Genomic DNA, 17,409 nt, shown 5'->3' with positions numbered 1-17,409 from the left:
GTTTCTGTGGAAGTCTGCAGCTGTAAACATCTCTCAGGGAAAAGTTTGGAATGTGTTTTCATTAATGGTCCAATTTTCCGAGTGCTTTTTTTAAACTCATTAGATCTGCATCCATAATACCTTTTCATGTACTGCACTGCTATTAAGCTTCATGAAAATAAGCACAGCAACATGAGAAACATTTGCAAACATTAACACTTAAGTGTCCTCTTTTCATCATTTATGTTTTTGTTGGTATAATAACAATGATAAAAAACCCACACCATGTTGAAAAGTACACCCATCAAAGAAGGGCTAAAAACAATGGGAATTATAAATGCCTAATACTAGCTGCAGTTATTTTGTTTGTCCTGTTTGACATCTAAGTATTTTATAGGGAGTGATGAGGCTGATGTCCATATCTCACAGATTAAAAGATTCAAATCTGAAATGGAAACACCAGATTTTCTCTGCTTACCTTAGATTAATGTTCTGTGTCCATATAGCTATTGCATCAGAGAATGAACTTCACATTTTTGAAGAATCTTTTTTAATTCCTTAATCTGAATTAATTATCCTGGTCTACCATTATAGTCAATGGAGACAGACACGTTGTCTTTAGCTGGTGATTTATCTCATCCTAAAATAGGTACCTGGGATGTCAGATGACCTGCCCTTAGTGGTTCCTGCTTTTGTCTCACAGTAAGGAGGTCTAGGGGATGTTAGCATAGATGTTAGCATAGAAGTACCTGTCTAAGGCTTGGATACGGGCAGCTGGACCAAACTCATTACACAAATGGTGAGAAATAACTTTTTTCTTTTACCCTCTTTTTCTTTTTACCCTTTCACTGGGTTTTTTTGTGTGCAAGTAGTTAGTCTGCCAGCTCTTAAGATAACTTAACTCGGTGCTTGCAGTTCACTGTTGCCTCTGTTTATGTCACATAAAATAAGGTGTTCAAATCATTTTACTTTTGGTGGAGTGCAAAGTCTTTGTTGTGAAACTCGAATGGCTCAACAGGAATTTGTCCTTATGAGTGGAATGTGACAAAAGAAAAACAGTGTCAACTTTGTTCTCCCTTCTAATTTTTAGGATTGCTCTTTTGATTGTCTGGCATGGTATTAAAGAGGACACAGCATGGACATGGGTAGCAATTCGGTACCCCTTTAATCAGTTTGCACAGGACTTATTTAATCAATTTTTGTGGCAATCAAACAGTTGCAGTCATTTGTGCAGAGTGGACGTTGATTATAATTACTATGATTATGCCAGTCACAAGGAGTCCAACCAGGATTCCTGCCAAAATGTGTTGGGAATATGAATTGTCCTTATTAACTTGTTTATACATTTAGACAACCTGCTGGTAAGTGAAAACATTATGTTTGACCCATGTGGTGTTCCAATACAATATGCTCTGTCGTATCTTATGGCACAGTACACAGCCTGACTGAAGCTGCCAATGCAGATTCAAAGTAGCTCATTTTCAATGCAGTTTGATCCCTGTGCTCTCCCCCACTGACTTTAGACAGTTTCACATAAAAGGAGTAGTTCCTGAGCCTCATTGGAGTGAAGAAGAAATCATCTTATGGTGTTTCTTTCTATTCGCATGCATTGTACGTCTGCAAAATACTCCTGTATCTGTTTTCATTCTTGTTCTGTGCTATTTCTCTAGTTATAATATATTTTGAAATAGAATTTTCTTTTATAATTCATGTTATGAATTTTGGAGGAAGAGTCATCTAACTTCAGCGTTTTTTCTTAGAAATATTTTTTTTTACAATTATTCACTTCTGGCATTCAAATTTTCTCTGATTTTATAGGCAATAAATTAATTTCCTCAAATCAAGTCTGTTTTGCCCATGACAGTAATTGGTAAGTGATCTCTCCCTGTTCTTATGTTGACCCCACAAGCCCTGCATTATATTTTCTCTCCTCTCTCCAGCTGAGAAGGGGAGCTGTAGAGCTACTTCAGTGGACACCTGACATCCAGACATGACCAACCCACCACAATCCTCCATGAGGCTGGTTGCTGGGAGACTGATCTCTCTCCCCGTGATGACCACCACCTTCTGCAAAATGAACCACCACCATCATGCAAAGTCTTTGGCTGCTGCTGAAATATTTTAGAGAAAAAACAAATACAAATGAGCTGCCTAAGAAGCAACATTTAGAAGCAACTGTAGTAGCTGCTTTGGTTAGGTGAGGCTGCCCCAGGATGCTCATGTCATATTTTATAGTTCAGCTGGTTCAGCCTCTCTGTTGTAGTCACTCCTTCATCTTTCTCAGTGCAACATTACTAAAAATACACTCAGAAGATCTAAAAGCTTTCCTAATTTTTCCTTTCCTCGACATCTGTCTCTATTGTTGTCTGAAATGAATTTGCAATGTAGTTTTGCATATAGGTTATGATCACCATGGCTTTCAATTTGGTTTTCTACCACCGCATCAACTTAGTTTACATTACCTGTTACTTTTCAGGATGTATTTTTCACAAGAGCCTGTTCAGACTTGGGGAGCTTCACTTACAGTTGTTTACAGTGTGAATGTGTATGAAAGCAATCTCTCAAAGGAAGAAGAAATTTTCTCACTAGGAACTGCACTTTCTTTGATGTGTGATGTCTTTGTGAGTGTTTATAACCCAGCTACTCTTTCATTTTGCCTCAGTCCCATATTAAAACGTTGTTTTCTGAGGTTGGAAGGAACTGTGGGTGCCTTCTGACCCATTATACTTTGCTAGTATAAAAACAAGTGTGAATGCAGCATACATACAGCCCTGCAGGAGATGGTAAGACTAAGAAAAATCAGGTTCAAAAGTTTAGATGTGCACTGTAGAAAAAACCTGCATATGTCTTTAAGGACTTCCAGTCACACATCAGCAACCTTCCTATAAATCTGGGTACTTTTCTGTTGTCCCTGATAATAATTCGCTGTATATTTTAGTCTAGCACAAGATCATCTTCCATACTTTTATTGTTGTGCATATTGCTAATACATTTAGCCCTGTTTTTCTTTTTCTGCAGTTTGCAAGAAGAAAAAAAGTTTCTGGAGAATGAATGTGAAAGAATTCCAAAACAAAAGGTAAGTATGAAACATGAGAAAAGCAATGGTTTATGTTCTGTGACCTAACATAAAATCATCAATGAAAATGTTTTCATATTGTGTACGTCTAGAATTTTTCAAAATCTAAAATACATATAAAAATCAAGAGGTAGTTTTTATAGGGCAGGCTATAATATGCCATTCTTGTTTGATAACTATAGGGCAAGTGGTGAAAAACTGATTCGGAAAAGATATGGATTTTTTTAGATTTCCTAAAGAAAATTTTTACTGTATTCAGCAAATGGGTACTGCATGTAAAAATATCTGAAGGTTTTGGGTTATAGGATGTGAGTACAGAAAATACATTTACAGTCATAAATCCTGGTGGATATGACTAGTTCTGTTGGAACTGCTGGTTGTTGATAGAAGAAATACGTCTGTTAAAATTTGTGTTTCATACCTGTCGTAAAAAACGTTATCATCTTTCAGTCTTAATGATTCTGTAATATCACAATTTCACAAAATGTAAAAGGAAAATAAAAATTATCTGATCTTTTGCTTCACTTTTTTAAGGAAGCAGATAAGAAAATTAAACAGTTGAAAGAAAATTATGATGAGCTCTGCAAAGAAGTAATCCAAAGGAAAGCAGAAATTAATGCATTAAAGGAAGACGTTTTGTTCCAGCAAAACCGGCTGTTAATAGGCAAGGAAGAAGTGGAAGAGCTCCTAGAGAAGCAGGCGAATTTAAAAGTAACAGAAAATTAATTGAGTGTATGGATATCTCTGTGTGTGTGTCTGTGTGTGTGCACACGCGCATGCATGTGTAAATGGGTACATGCATTTGTCCAAGGAAACAGTGAATCTTCTGGATGTTGTTTGTCATTCCAAATTCATGAGATGGCATTACATTATATATTACTTCATTTTTCAATAAGCGTGAAACATGCTGCTGTGCCAAATCCATTATTGCTCCTTTAGGAAATAATAATAGTCATGGATTTGATTAAATAAGTGGTTTCTATAATGAAATGTTGCTATGTTGTCTTATTGTGGGCTGCTCTCACAGATCCAAGTTAGAGGAGTTTTATGCTGAGAATTAAAATACGTACCCAGGTCTTTGCCACTTTCCTTTCCATGGCATGGAGAACGTAATCAGATGTACTAATAATATTCAGGCATAATTTTTATCTTGCAGAAATAATGAAATGGTAACTATCATAACGTTTAATTTCAAAACTAGCAGCTACAGTTTCCTGTGACAAGCTCGAGTAATTTGAAAATACATTTCTTGCCAATTTTCACAGCAGTTCTAGGTGAATATTTCTTCTATGAACTCTCACCAGGTTTTGATGCCATCAATCTAATCTTTCTGTTTTGTCACTAGGGTGAGCTAGTTAGGATCCTTGCTGTTACAGCACATCATCGAAAAGAAACTGAGAAGATTAATCAGGAAAAAATGTATGTTTTAATAAATAACTACGTATACCTAAACATGTATGCATGACTTCTTTACATCCATTTGTTACATAAACAGTTGAGTATAGTTGTTAAATTAAAATTAGTACTGACATTTTAAAAAGCATCTATAATCCACTTAAGATCCATACACTATACTGAAAAGTATAGTAAGTGCAGTGAAACATTTTAAATTTAAGTATAACAAAGAAAAATTCAGAACAAAGCTTAATGAAAAATTGCTGAACCATTTTACTGTGCTGTGTTCCTACAGAGCATATCTACTTAGTAGACTTTCAGTGGAAAATAATGTTACCGTGTAGTCTAGCAATTAGGCTTTTTTTACAACTTCTAGTCCTCAGTGACTATATATTAGTTTAGCTCTTTTGTCCTCAGTGAAATTAGCAGCTTTCACAGCTAACAGTCTGGCCTGAGCTAAATCACCATTTTTCCTCAACGCTTCTGTACCATTTTTTCAGTCAGAGCTCCTGTAAGCTCCTGATGTGAATTCTGGTTGCTGGTATTTCAGCATGGAAAATGCAAGCCAGTAGCCAGCCTTGCTTTTTATGTAGTTGGGTTTTTTCTCCCCTGAAGCATTACATGTGCTGCTTTCTGTATGTGTAAAATCTAATTAGCACTGTGCTAACTTGATGTGCTTTTATACCCTGCTCAGGCAGAGAGTAACACTGAAGTTTTTATGTCTCCTGCTTGAAATCCTTATTTGTAATATAGAAATTGTTTGGCCACATTAAATTTCTTAGTTTTAAAACTTGTATTATTGTTTTCTTCTATATTTTCCTCACTATTCTTCTTAATGCAACTCTGCTATTGGAGATATAAGAAGTTTTTCTTATAGTGTTACAGAGAAAAATTTTTAAAACCTAGTACATTGTGTAGATTGTTATTAATGAAGCATCTAAATGAGTCTTTCTAGTTGTGTTGCATCACAAAATGAACTAACTGGAGTTTCTAGACTTGGAAATAATATTTTGAAGCGTCACACCCATGTACTTAGTAATTTTGACAGAAATCAGTGTACTAGAAGTCTTTTTAATACTGTCATGATGCACCTGTTAGATGGCTGCATTGTTATCTTCAATGTTATCGTTGAGCAGCACTGGTGTTTGAAGATTTTCACTATACGTAGTCCACTTTCAAAAATGTAATGTAGGTAGTTGTGGTGTTTAAATGATTTCGTGATGAAAACTGGAAAGTTACATTTTTCCATTTAAATATGCATGTGGAAATATTAACCTGTACTATTTTGTTAAAATATATCCACAGTGATGAAGAGAAGAAGAAAGAAGCCCTTAGTGACCAAATAGAGGAGTTGAATGATACCCTGAAAGCTATTGAGAAAAGAACTGAAGAGATTTTGCAGGAAAGACAAAATGTAATGGAGGAATTGAATGGGAAACAAATTTTGCTGGAAAGCAAAGAACGAGAAAATAATACTTTGACAAAGTCACTAGAAATCATCAGAGACAAGGAATCGGCGATCCTACTAGACAGGTTAGAGTAGTCGACGTAAGCCGAGCAGTATGAGTGAAAAGTTCTCTGTTCTCAAAATTCTGTTTATTTTTTTCTGATGTATTACTTATGTTTTCAAGTTTTATGCTGCAACCAAGGCAGGTTTGTTTTTCACTTCAGAAATGTTTATCTAAACTGCTAGAATCTAGGATGTCACTTGAAGAATACTCTCCTGGGAGAGTGAAACTGGATTTGCTCTAAAAGGGATATCTTTTAGAGGGCTTCTCTCTCAAGTGATTTTTTTTTCCCATGTAAACCACAGAACATAAACTAAGCAAGAAAAAAAATGGCAATATTTTCATTTTCAAATGAAGATAATGGATTTCTGCACCCAAGTACTCCAGCATTTCAGTGGGAACTGGTTACTCATCTCTTTAATGTTCCTTTGAATTACGAGCTTATACATGGTAAAGTAAAATAAAACGTTAGGTTGATTGCAAGCTTCAAATGATTCCTTCTTTGCAGAAGAAGATGGATAGTTGTAATCAAGGCCTTTTGCTCAGGAACAATGTTTTTGCCTTTCAAGTTTTGTATTAAAGTATTGTAGCACTTTAAACTGAAATGTTTTGAGTGACATGAACTTATAAATTTTCAATTATACAAAAAATGTGTTTTGTTTTTATTATAAGCAATAACTTCTCTGGAAATTTTAGAATGTTTAGAACAGAGTGAGAGACATTGTTGACATTATAGTGTTCTAATTGATTAGAGTTATAAAATGCCAACTTTTTAGGCAATTTGTATCAGTAGTTTATGAGTTTATCCTGCTGTTCAACCATAATGATGCAGTACTCAAAACCCATTTAAATGATTGTGCCTGTTTGCATACATGTCTTGGTCAAGGTACTAGTTTCTAAAATTCTGTGTTTATCTATACAGAGAAGTTCTGCAAGAGAATTTAAATAAATGTGCCTTGGAGAAAAAAAAGCAATATTATATTCTCACCTACCAGCAAGCAGAGAAAGCTAGAGAACTGAAAGAATTGAAAAAGATGGAGTTACAACTGAATGTGATTAGTGATTCCTTGGAACAAGATAAGTCACAGTATAAAAAACTCATATTAGAGGTCTGTATGAATGCATTGATGATAAAGATTCTAAATTTTCTTGTGAAAAACCTGTCTAAGAAATCTTGTGACTGATCCTAAAAGAGGGAAGAGGAGAAGACTGTTTTAAGGCTTATGCGTATAGCAGTGTCGAATGTGTTGCCACAACTAACAAAGAAAGGTGCTATGGCTGTGATAAAATCTCTGCATCAAGATATATTTGGACTATTCTTAAGAAATGGCTTGTAGGTGGGAGCATCCCATCAAGGAGAACTGAGAGATCATATTGGCAATGTGGTGTCATGCCTTCCTTCAAAGCACCGTAAAATTTATCAGTGATATAGTATTTGATTTGATTTGTATCAGAAAAATGATAGCAAGTACTCTCTGGCTCCCAGATGAAGATAAGATACATAGTTTTTGAAACTGAAGGTTACTTGTATGTTACTGTAAATTATTTGTTATGTATTTAACATTATTCCAGAGGACAAGAAACTAGCACTATAAAGTCTGGTATTAAATAATAGCAAATAATTCCCTATGTTCTTTGTTTCCGCTCAGATTTAACCGTCCTCTCTTCCTCCCTCTAGTAGTCTTGCCTAGTCAGGTGAAAATTTTTTCACAGGACTTGATATTTCCTACTTGACACAACATCTCAAAATTTTCCTTGGTCCTTTTAAGCAGTTAAGGACAGAAAAAATCCTATTTACATCACTGTAAGGTTTTTTGAAATGACTATATGACATCAAAACGCACACACATTTGGCTTTGCTATTTGAACAACTCTAAACACTACTCAAGAATGTTTAATATTATTAAATAATACAAGTGGTTTTCTATCTTCCCTCAAATTCTTCCTAAATTCATGCAAGTAATATTATGTAGTAATATAAGACCACTTGAGAGAACAGAGAAAAACTCCGTAACTACACAAAAAAAAAAATTGAAATTTTGATTAAAGGGCTGACTCATTCCAGACTTTGATCTGAAAGCTCACACTGAATTTCTGTTCAGTATGAGCTAAAAGAATTTGGGAAATGATTTTTTTTTCCTTTGTGCTTATTGAAGACATATTCCTGGAGGGAGAATCACAATTGTTCAAAAACATTAGTGCTAAAATCAAATACCACAACTCATGAACAGCTGTGGTTAGAGTTCACTGTCCTGGGTGAAATCCAAATCTAGCCTAAGCAAACCTCTTTACAGTGTGTGAAAGGGCAGGAGATCTATAATGAGACCATTAAATGTTAACCTGCATTGCAGAGGAGTCCTTCAGAACTAATGCTAGGTTATATTGTAGGGTTGTATGTGTCTTCAAATCAGCAGTATCATGAGGACTCGGGGGGAGGGAAGGGAATGCCAGCAGAGCTATAAGTGGAATTCTCTGCAATATTTCACTCCAGATGTTTCAGGATTCTACCCTTAGGCAAACAGGCCATGGCAATGTAGCTGGTCTTAACTCATCTTCTCTATGCTATGTGTTTCCTCTGATTCCTTTCTTGGGTCTTTTAGAAGACCAAATGCAGAAACCACTTCTCTGCAGCACGTCCAGTTCAAATGCAGTACTGGAGTACAAAAGGCTAGAGTGACAAGCACGAATCTGATTGGCTTTTCTTCTCTGAAGACTATTTGAATTTGGAAGATTTAGGATCACATCTATCAAATGTAAATCTATTTTAAGTAATTAAAGTTTTTTAAACTACTTTAAAAGACAAATTTATATTTATTCATTGTAATTCCAAGTGAAAAAAAAAATTCGCAAGAGTTAATTGCTAGTATAAAAATGTGATTGCAGAAGCAGCAGTACATGTGTGCTTCCCTGAATTTCTGTTACTTTAAAACACATGCTAAGGGCAGAATAACTGGTTTGTAGAATAAGGAAATTACAGGAACACTTCCTTCAAAAGTGTTTTTCTTCTTAGTAAGTTGTGAAAGGTCAGTTATTGCTAAACACTGACATTCTGTGTGAAAGAGAACTGGCCACTGCAGCTCTTGCTAGCTCGGGGCAGAACCCCTGTTCCTCTCCATGCATACTTTCTCTTCGGCCAGGCCAACGCAGAGGCAGCTTAAAGTGCCTAAGCTTAGTCATGCCCTATGTGAACAGAAGTCCTTAATGGATTAAAGATGTTTATATGAGCTTTCTACTTTTAGACTCAAGAACTTCATGGCATCTTTAGAATCCCACCTTGTAAATGTGAAAATGCCTACTTACAGCTGCTACAGCCTTTACACAGCAGAAGCGGTAACTAATATACGCTCCACAGAAAGGCTGTGTTTGCTTCTTCCACAAGAGCGAAAGCAAATTGCTTAGAATAGGTTTTATTGACCTTTTAGCAAACCTAAGTCAAATGAAATCCGTCTCAGAGTTGGCAGCTGAAACCCAAGTAACTCTAAAGGTTGACCTTTACTGTGCCTTTTGTTACCTTTTCCCTTAGTGCAAGTAAACGACACCTATTTTTATAATGTTATCACAAAAGTGAAAACTGTAAGTGCAAACCTTCTCATTATCTATATTAAGGTAGTGTTTTGAACTCTAACATGTGGTTGAGATCTGAGAAAGACACCATGGGGTTGTGTGTATAATCTTTGAACGGCATCCAGATGTGTCCTTCAATGTCATTTTTTTTCCTGCCTGCATGAAGTACAGATCTGCAATCACCGACAGGCAACTTATGCCTGTCTATGCATGCTGTATTTGTTTATAATCGTGAAGAATTTTTGAGTGAAGTTAGTAACTACGAGGCCAATTCAGTTATGAGTTATATCACACAAGTACTTGTAGTGAGATTGTCCAGATATATTGTATCAGAAAGCAGTGTCTACTGTGTCTTCCTTCACACATTTACTTTTTAAATCTGACTGAATAAAAAAAATTTCCCTTAGTGTACAAGAAAAACCAACACAGAACTGTTTGTGTTGTTAGTTTTGACTTTCTAGAGCCAAAGAGGAAAAAATCTTATTTTAATAACTTAAAGCAAAAACTGTGATATCAAGTTGGACAGGGCTTTGAACAACCTGATCCAGTGGAACCTCTCCCTGCCCGTGGCATAGAGGATTGGACCTGGATGATCTTTAAGATCCCTTCCAATCCAAACCTATGAATCTTAGATGCGATGAAATCTACACGGATGTGAAATACTGATCCTATTAAAATCAGTGGTAAATCAATTTTTTCTCTCAGTAAGGTCAAAATTTCACTCAGGAAACCTTCTGTGGATTTGAAAGGTAAAATCTTTGCACAGTCATTATTTGTGTTTATGTTTTAAATGATGGTTGAGTTGCTGAAAATCTTAACTTTTAAAAATTCCGTACTTACATTGGGCTTTCTGAAGTTTAGTTTTACAGTTAAATTCTTAGAAGAGTTGATAAAGAAGATTGAGAAATTTGGATGTGTTGCTGAGGAATTCTGTTCAACAACACACTCTTGGACTAGCTATTTTAACAAGACAGAAAATTAATTTCTTAACATGTGTCACTACTTCAAATAGATCATCTGCAGTTTACATTTTTAAAATCTTTAGTTTGCATCACTCAGTGTGCTTGGTTTATTTTTGTAGGTAGAAGCCATCCTTAAAAGTAATGGAGTATTATTAGAAAGACGACAAGGACTGCAGAGGGAAGTTGAAATGGCCAAGAGAAGTTTAGCTGAGCAGGTGCCAAGTTCTGTTTTCTCATTCTTTTTCACTATAACAGTTGGTTTTCAACCATGAGAATAAAGGCAGTGTTTGAAGGAAAAATTATGGGAGTTTCTAGTTGCAGCTTTCTGAGGAGAAAGCATGAAACTATATTTCTTTAATTTTAAAGCTCACTCACGTGACATATTTAAAAAAACATTTTTTGATGTTACTGGTCATATACTGGAAGGCAGAAAGCAATTCTGCTTTCTAGGTTACATCTTTCTGAATATCGTTAACTACATTACAGATAGAAATGTGATGGGTATAAATTTCCTTTGGATATGGCACAGTGTCTTGTTGAAACAAGGACAATTCAGTATTTGTACATCATAATTTTCCATCTTCATGGTTTTGTCATTTGCGGATGTTTGTCTATAATCAGTGCAGCCATATATGATGTGAAAATGCAGGTGTCTCAATCATGAGAGTATTAGGACTTGCCACTATATAAATGGCTTTATAAGAAGCAATATATTTCAGACATACCTTCTTTTCGAGATCATTTCTTCTTGTTCTGTTTTTGAATTTCTTAGCATTATCAGATGAAATTCACCTTGTGTTTGAACACCTATGTGTTCAAGATCCACATGTCAGTGTTTGTGTATGGGATACATATCTAGTGTGCCATGATAGTCATAACAATCTGACCACGTAGACGGAGGAGCCTAGGAAGTCATCTGTTCATCTCTTCCTAAAGAGGTTAGCCTACGCTGGGCAGAGCAAATAGCTCTTTATTTGTATTGACTGAATTTCCAGCAACCCTAGGCATCTTGATACTTTGCTCTGGTTTAAATATCCAAATCTGGTCTCTTAATGTGAAAGCACGAAGTATTCCATTGTGTGGAATGGACATATCAAGTGGGTTTGCCAACACAGGTGCCTTGATGCATACGTAACTGAATTTAATTTTCTTTAGGAAATGTTATCAGATATGGATGCTCGCATGATAGAAGAATGTATTGCTGAAGAAGGTCGGCTTTTCAAAGAGCAGGAGAAATGCAGAAATGAGTTATCCAGGCTAGCACATCTGACTTCTTGCAAAGTTGAAGAGAAGGAACAGAAATGCAGGGATGTTCTGAAAACCCAGGTAAAAAATTATCTCTTATAATTGGAAGACCCTTCTAAAGTAAAAGCAAGTAAATGGAGAAAATAAATTACTAATGAGGAGAGCCTTATGGATTCTCATTGCCCACTGTTCTTTGAAGTTGCTGCACAATGCAGGAAGCTCACAATACTGCGTCGTTCTATTGTCAATTTATGGTGCAGCGCAATAGGATATTAAAATATCATGCTGTAATTGAAACAAGGTATTTGAAAGGATATTTTTCTTTCAAACCTATGGAATAAAGAGGCAGAGAAGCAGATAGACTCAATGGAGGTTCTTGGAAGTATTACTATGTGTTATATTTTACAAACATATGGACATTAAAAGATAAACAGACCTGCTACTCATTCAAGGAGAAGCAGCAAATTGTCTTTTCCTGACACATTTCCCAGTGTAAATTGTTATAAATGTGAAGACAGATGGAAGGAATACTTTTCCTGTGAAAAGAAACTGTTTTCACAGAAACTAGGAGTAGTCATTGGGTTTACTGCCTGCAGTTTGCTGGCTTTATAGTATATATGTGCTGTGATGTTGCTCTGCTTATACAAACTACCAGGTTTGGACACAGGAATGAACAACTTATGCTTCCACAATGTAGTCTTATTCAAATAAATCAGATATGGTTCCCTTCCAGCACTTGGAAATCTTTGATTCCCAATAAATATAGAGTGAACAAACATGTCAGGCTTTGCATCTTCAATAAAAATCAGGCCATGAGCAGATCATAAAAACAAACAATACAAAGTAATGTATACACATACACACCCAGAGCTGCAACCTAACGTCAACCAGATTTTTTAATACCATTTTCTTCATCCTGATACCAGTGGGAGATGAGAAAAGGCCCGTCCATTGAAGGTTAATGACACCAGCTATTAAGACTGAGCATAACTGAAATGAAACGGTCCAAAGCCATAACAAAATGTAAATGTATTGTTCTGCTCAATCATCAGCGATTTCTTAAAAGCCAGGAAAGAGTGAAAAATAATTTTTATTTGAAAAGGTACAATATTAGTGGTGCATATGCCAAGTAATTATATAGTGATGGAACCAAGAGGCTGATCAATAGAAACAATGGAACTCCAGAGACAAAGGATCAAGCATATTGAGATACAGCTTGAAATTATCTACATTACATTAGTAACAGTTCTTGTAAGTTTAATATACATAGAAAATTGTATTTTTAATATTGTAATATTAAGAGCATTTAATTAAAATTAGAATAAGTTCTTAGAATAATGTTGCTTTGCTGTCTTTTCCTTGTCTAAGAGGAATAGTTGTTCCGAATAATTTCTTTGAAGACATATCTTTGATATATCTAAAGTGCTTACTGAATGCTATTTAAATTTCAGATACAACTCCAAAATATTATTAAAAAAATAAAAAGAAAGGATCTTGAAATAAGAGAGTATAAAAGGAGGACAAAAGAAATCCAAAAAGAGTAAGAAAATAATAACAGTACATTAGCTAAAAAAATGTCTTTTAAAACAATTTTTATCCAAGTAACGTATCTGTAAAATTAATAATGATTTCTTTTGTATTTGTCATTTTTTCAGAATCCAAATATTTGCTAAAATGTATGAAGTTATCCAAAATGAAAGGAATAAATGTGTAAACTTGGTGCGTGCTGCTCAGCAGAAAGCAAGTGAGATTAAAAATAGGGTAAAATCCATAGAAAATCAAATAAAAAGTTTAAGGAATACCGTTTTGACCAAGGAAAGGTGAGTTTTAAGTAAGCTGTAGATGAGAATTATAGAAATGTAAGATTAGAAAGAAACTTAAGTGAGAAACTAGTCAGACTTCAACTATGCCTATATCATCCTTCATACTTATTATCCTGGTTTTTTAAACCTAATTAAACAGAGACACTTAGCAACACCCTTACATAATTTCCTATCACTGTAACACTCTACAATTAGCTTGAACATCACTGCATGGTGCGAACCATTTTTGAACGTGGTTGGGCTACTCCCTCACCTTCCCATCCTTTGAAGGGAGAAACTGTCAGAGCACTTCTTATCAAATTTCTCGAGCCTTTGGCCTCTGAATTATCATACTGTTTCATTCAATATGCACAACACTGTTGTGCTCATACTTCTATATCCTTGGAAAAAAAGAGGTCCAATGCATATGTGATTCCACAATAGACCGGTGTGTGGCACTATTAAGTGAGGCACTAGGCAGTAATGCAGCTGTCTAATTATTAAATTAGAACAAAATGGGTTTCTTGGTGGAAACTCAAAGTGGAGTATGTTCAATGATATTTATTTCAGATCAAACAGTATATTCAATAACATTTATTTCGGATCAAACAAAACATGGTTTCCATTTCCAGGCAATCCCAGTCTAAGTGAAGGGTTAAATTCACAACAAAGAGGATGAGGTGAAACAGGGGGTGCATGTGACTATTTTTTCCTAGGTCATTATTTAGTGAAGATGTCCTTTTGACATCCATTTGTCATTATAGTGATGATATTAACCTTAGTGCAATATAGACTGGGAAAGCAGGAAGCTAGCAAATGGCTAACTGTGAACATAAAACAGTACAGCCTAAAGTGAGTAATTTTAAAAAAAATGGATTTTCCCAAACCTTTGGGAGTTTTATTCCAAAAAATTGCTCAACCAGACCAAAGAATGCATTCAGGGTACATTCACTCAAATTACGTTGTGAATCTCTGCGTAGCTTGATTTCAGTCATGCTGGAGGTAGCTAGAAAAGAAGTGGAACTCAGTGACTTAAGTGGTGTTTGTCAAGATGCCAAAGCCGACATTTTGTGCTAAAATTTTTGGGGCCTTCCTAGTCAATAACTCGTGAAAGGATGTGAGAGAAGGGCCTAAAAAGGCAGATATGTATTCTCTAGATCTCAGAAATATATGATTATTATGGATGACCCTACTCCAGTACAGATCCAACAGACATTTTGATCTCTGCAAACCTAGTTTTAAAACTATCAAGAGTTACTGAATTATCGGTAGTTCTCTTGCCTATGGAAAAAATTTTTTATCCCAGTAACAGACGTTAGTATTGTAGTATCTCTGATTTAACTGCAACCTACGCAATCTGGAGGACAGACAGAGTATCAGTCCAACCAAGATAAAGTTTTTTCAGAAAATATTTAATAATACATTGCATTTCTGCAATACTGTCATGCTTTCAGTCTGAAACTTGCTTTGCTAAGGTTTAATTCAATTCATTAACACCCTGTGGAACCAGAGAGTGTTATAGACACAGGGGAAATGAACCAGAAAGCACCTAACTGTTCCGTGTAGAGTAATTCAGCAATTGAAAGACGAGCCCAAAAGGGGAGGCAAAATGTTCCATCTGCAGTTCTGTAATTTATCAGAGGACTATGCTTCTCCTTTCACTACCTCTTTTGTATGTTGATGTGAATATCTCCTCAGTTTAGAAAAAGTAGTCTTACTTGATCAAGAAGTGATACTTACCACAGATCAAATGCAGTAACTCAAAGTTCCATGTTGTGAGCAAAAAATCATCTCCATGGCAACAAGAATCTGTCTTTTAAGTGAGGGACCATCATCTAGCGGCCAGCATGGTCGCTGGAAATAATGAGTTCTGGTCTTCATTTTTATTTAATGTGATCTTGTCACTAACCTTTTATTGTGATTTTTTTTTCTCATCTGTCAAACAGGGAAACATAATTTTCTTCCTTGCATGAGTGTTGTGTTACATTGTCTTATAAACAATAAACTTGCAGATATTTGAACCACAATCATCAAATTATTGAAATATCTCTGTTTAAACAGGAGGGAAGGGTTTCTATACCTTAAGAATATGCACCAGTTTATGCTTCTGCTCTTGAGCTTCATTTCTTACAGTCCCGTGAGCTACTGCTGTACTGCAGTGCTCTGTTTGTAGCTTTTTTCTTGGGCCAAAATCCAGTTCTCTTTGAGCTGGAAAGAGCTTAGAGAGAGAGGCTGTTCTCAGAGGTCTTTCTACTTCTTATAATGCTTCTGTGAAGCAGAGTGATATAGAAGATCCTTTGTGTATTTGAGGAATTAATTTAAGCTGTGCTTTTAATTGTTAAAATTGCTTTAAAATTGAAAGGACTAAAACATTTCCCACTTTTCTGTTACATTAAAGAAAATTGCAGAAGCAACATCTGAAGAATACAAATAATGTAGTAATTAAAAACAGTCTCAAAAATGATTATTGCAAAATTGTACAAATCATACATGAGATGAAATCAAGGAAAGAGCAATTGCGTCTGGATCTTGAGAGGCTCACCAATATGGTCACCCGCATTGAAGAGGAAATAGAGCAGCTATGCAAAAAATATGAAGGGGTTATTCAGCAAAAAAATGAGAGGTATATATGTAAATGTGATGTAATATAGTGTTTCATTTTGACATTCATGAAGCGATGGTATTTTTCAGCTTATGAGCACTCCTAGTTAGGAACAGTATAAAATTGCCTCACTACACTGTTGCGCTAAACAGTTAGCCTCACCGCAATGTCAGCACTGCTTTGCATTACACAATTGTGTGTTTTTTCTCCATTAGTAATGATGTTCATTCTTCAGAACTATTACTAAAAGGAGGTTGTAGCAAGGTGAGCGTTGGTGTCTTCTCCCAAGTAACAAATGATAGGATGAGAGGAAATGGACTCAAGTTGTGCCAGGAGAAGTTTAGACTGGATATTAGGGAAAATTTCTTTGCTGTAGAAGTGATGAAGCATTGGAACAGGCTGCCCAGGGAAGTGGTGGAGTCACTGTCCCTGGAGATGTTCAAAAAACATGTAGACATGGCAGTTTGGGATGTGCTTTAGTCGGCACGGTGGTGTTGGGCTGATGGTTGAACTGGATGATCTTAGAGGTCTTTTCCAACTTTAATGATCCTATGGAAAACCTATGGTGGCTTGGCTACCGAAAGCTTTGAGAACTCATAGCCTCTGGCTGTGTTTGTGCTTTTTGCACAGATGAGGTATAAAAATGCAAAGATGTAAAACTCCCTGGTATAGTTAAGCCATTTTTAAATGAGTGCTGTGGAAGGCCAGAAGAGCTTTAAAAATTATATGAGAGACTAAAGTAACCTTTGCAATTGTTTGTTCTCTGATTTTCACATTGTAACTATTTTGTTACCCATTTAAAATGCTGTGATGAAATTAAAATAATATATGTGAAATCGTTGTACATTTTCCTGAATTATTACTGTCTTTCAAGGTCACCACTCATGTTCTTGAATGGAATACACTGACTATGAATCATTTTTTAAAAATGTTACCTTTTCATCTTGGGCTTATTGCAGCGGTCTTATGCTCAGAAATCGAGAAGAAGAATTATGCGTTCTATACAAAAAAGTAAACATGCAAGAGATGTTGTGTAGAAATGGAGCTATTGAGATGGAAGCTATGAATGAAAAGATCAGATTTCTGAAGCTGAAGGTAGCTGAGAAAAAGAGACAGATTAAATTAGCATTCAAAGCACTCCCAGTGAAGAATGCCCTGGAGGCACAGCTGGTGGTACTTCAGATACAGGTTAGTGGGAAAAAAACCCTTTATTTTCCTTCGTACTAGTCTGTATTTTAAAACTTCAGGTAATTTCATAGAGAAAAATGTTTGCATG

At 35.6% G+C, this 17,409-nt stretch overlaps 1 protein-coding gene across 1 annotated transcript in view; it reads left to right on the top strand.

Annotated features, from left to right (window-relative positions):
* The window catches only part of CCDC146 (coiled-coil domain containing 146), a 64,469-nt gene that overhangs the window by 34,759 nt on the left and 12,301 nt on the right, over positions 1–17,409 (top strand). Inside the window, exons 4-14 of the mRNA XM_069880175.1 lie at positions 2,998–3,055; positions 3,590–3,766; positions 4,401–4,474; positions 5,756–5,983; positions 6,881–7,067; positions 10,604–10,699; positions 11,640–11,810; positions 13,181–13,269; positions 13,385–13,549; positions 15,930–16,154; positions 17,093–17,321. Coding sequence (XP_069736276.1) covers positions 2,998–3,055; positions 3,590–3,766; positions 4,401–4,474; positions 5,756–5,983; positions 6,881–7,067; positions 10,604–10,699; positions 11,640–11,810; positions 13,181–13,269; positions 13,385–13,549; positions 15,930–16,154; positions 17,093–17,321 — 1,699 coding nt within the window. The remainder of the gene's footprint in view (positions 1–2,997; positions 3,056–3,589; positions 3,767–4,400; positions 4,475–5,755; positions 5,984–6,880; positions 7,068–10,603; positions 10,700–11,639; positions 11,811–13,180; positions 13,270–13,384; positions 13,550–15,929; positions 16,155–17,092; positions 17,322–17,409) is intronic.

Source organism: Phaenicophaeus curvirostris, chromosome 1, assembly GCF_032191515.1.
Source record: "Phaenicophaeus curvirostris isolate KB17595 chromosome 1, BPBGC_Pcur_1.0, whole genome shotgun sequence".
NCBI classification, from domain to species: domain Eukaryota; kingdom Metazoa; phylum Chordata; class Aves; order Cuculiformes; family Cuculidae; genus Phaenicophaeus; species Phaenicophaeus curvirostris.
This window is presented reverse-complemented; position numbering and strand designations above follow the sequence as displayed.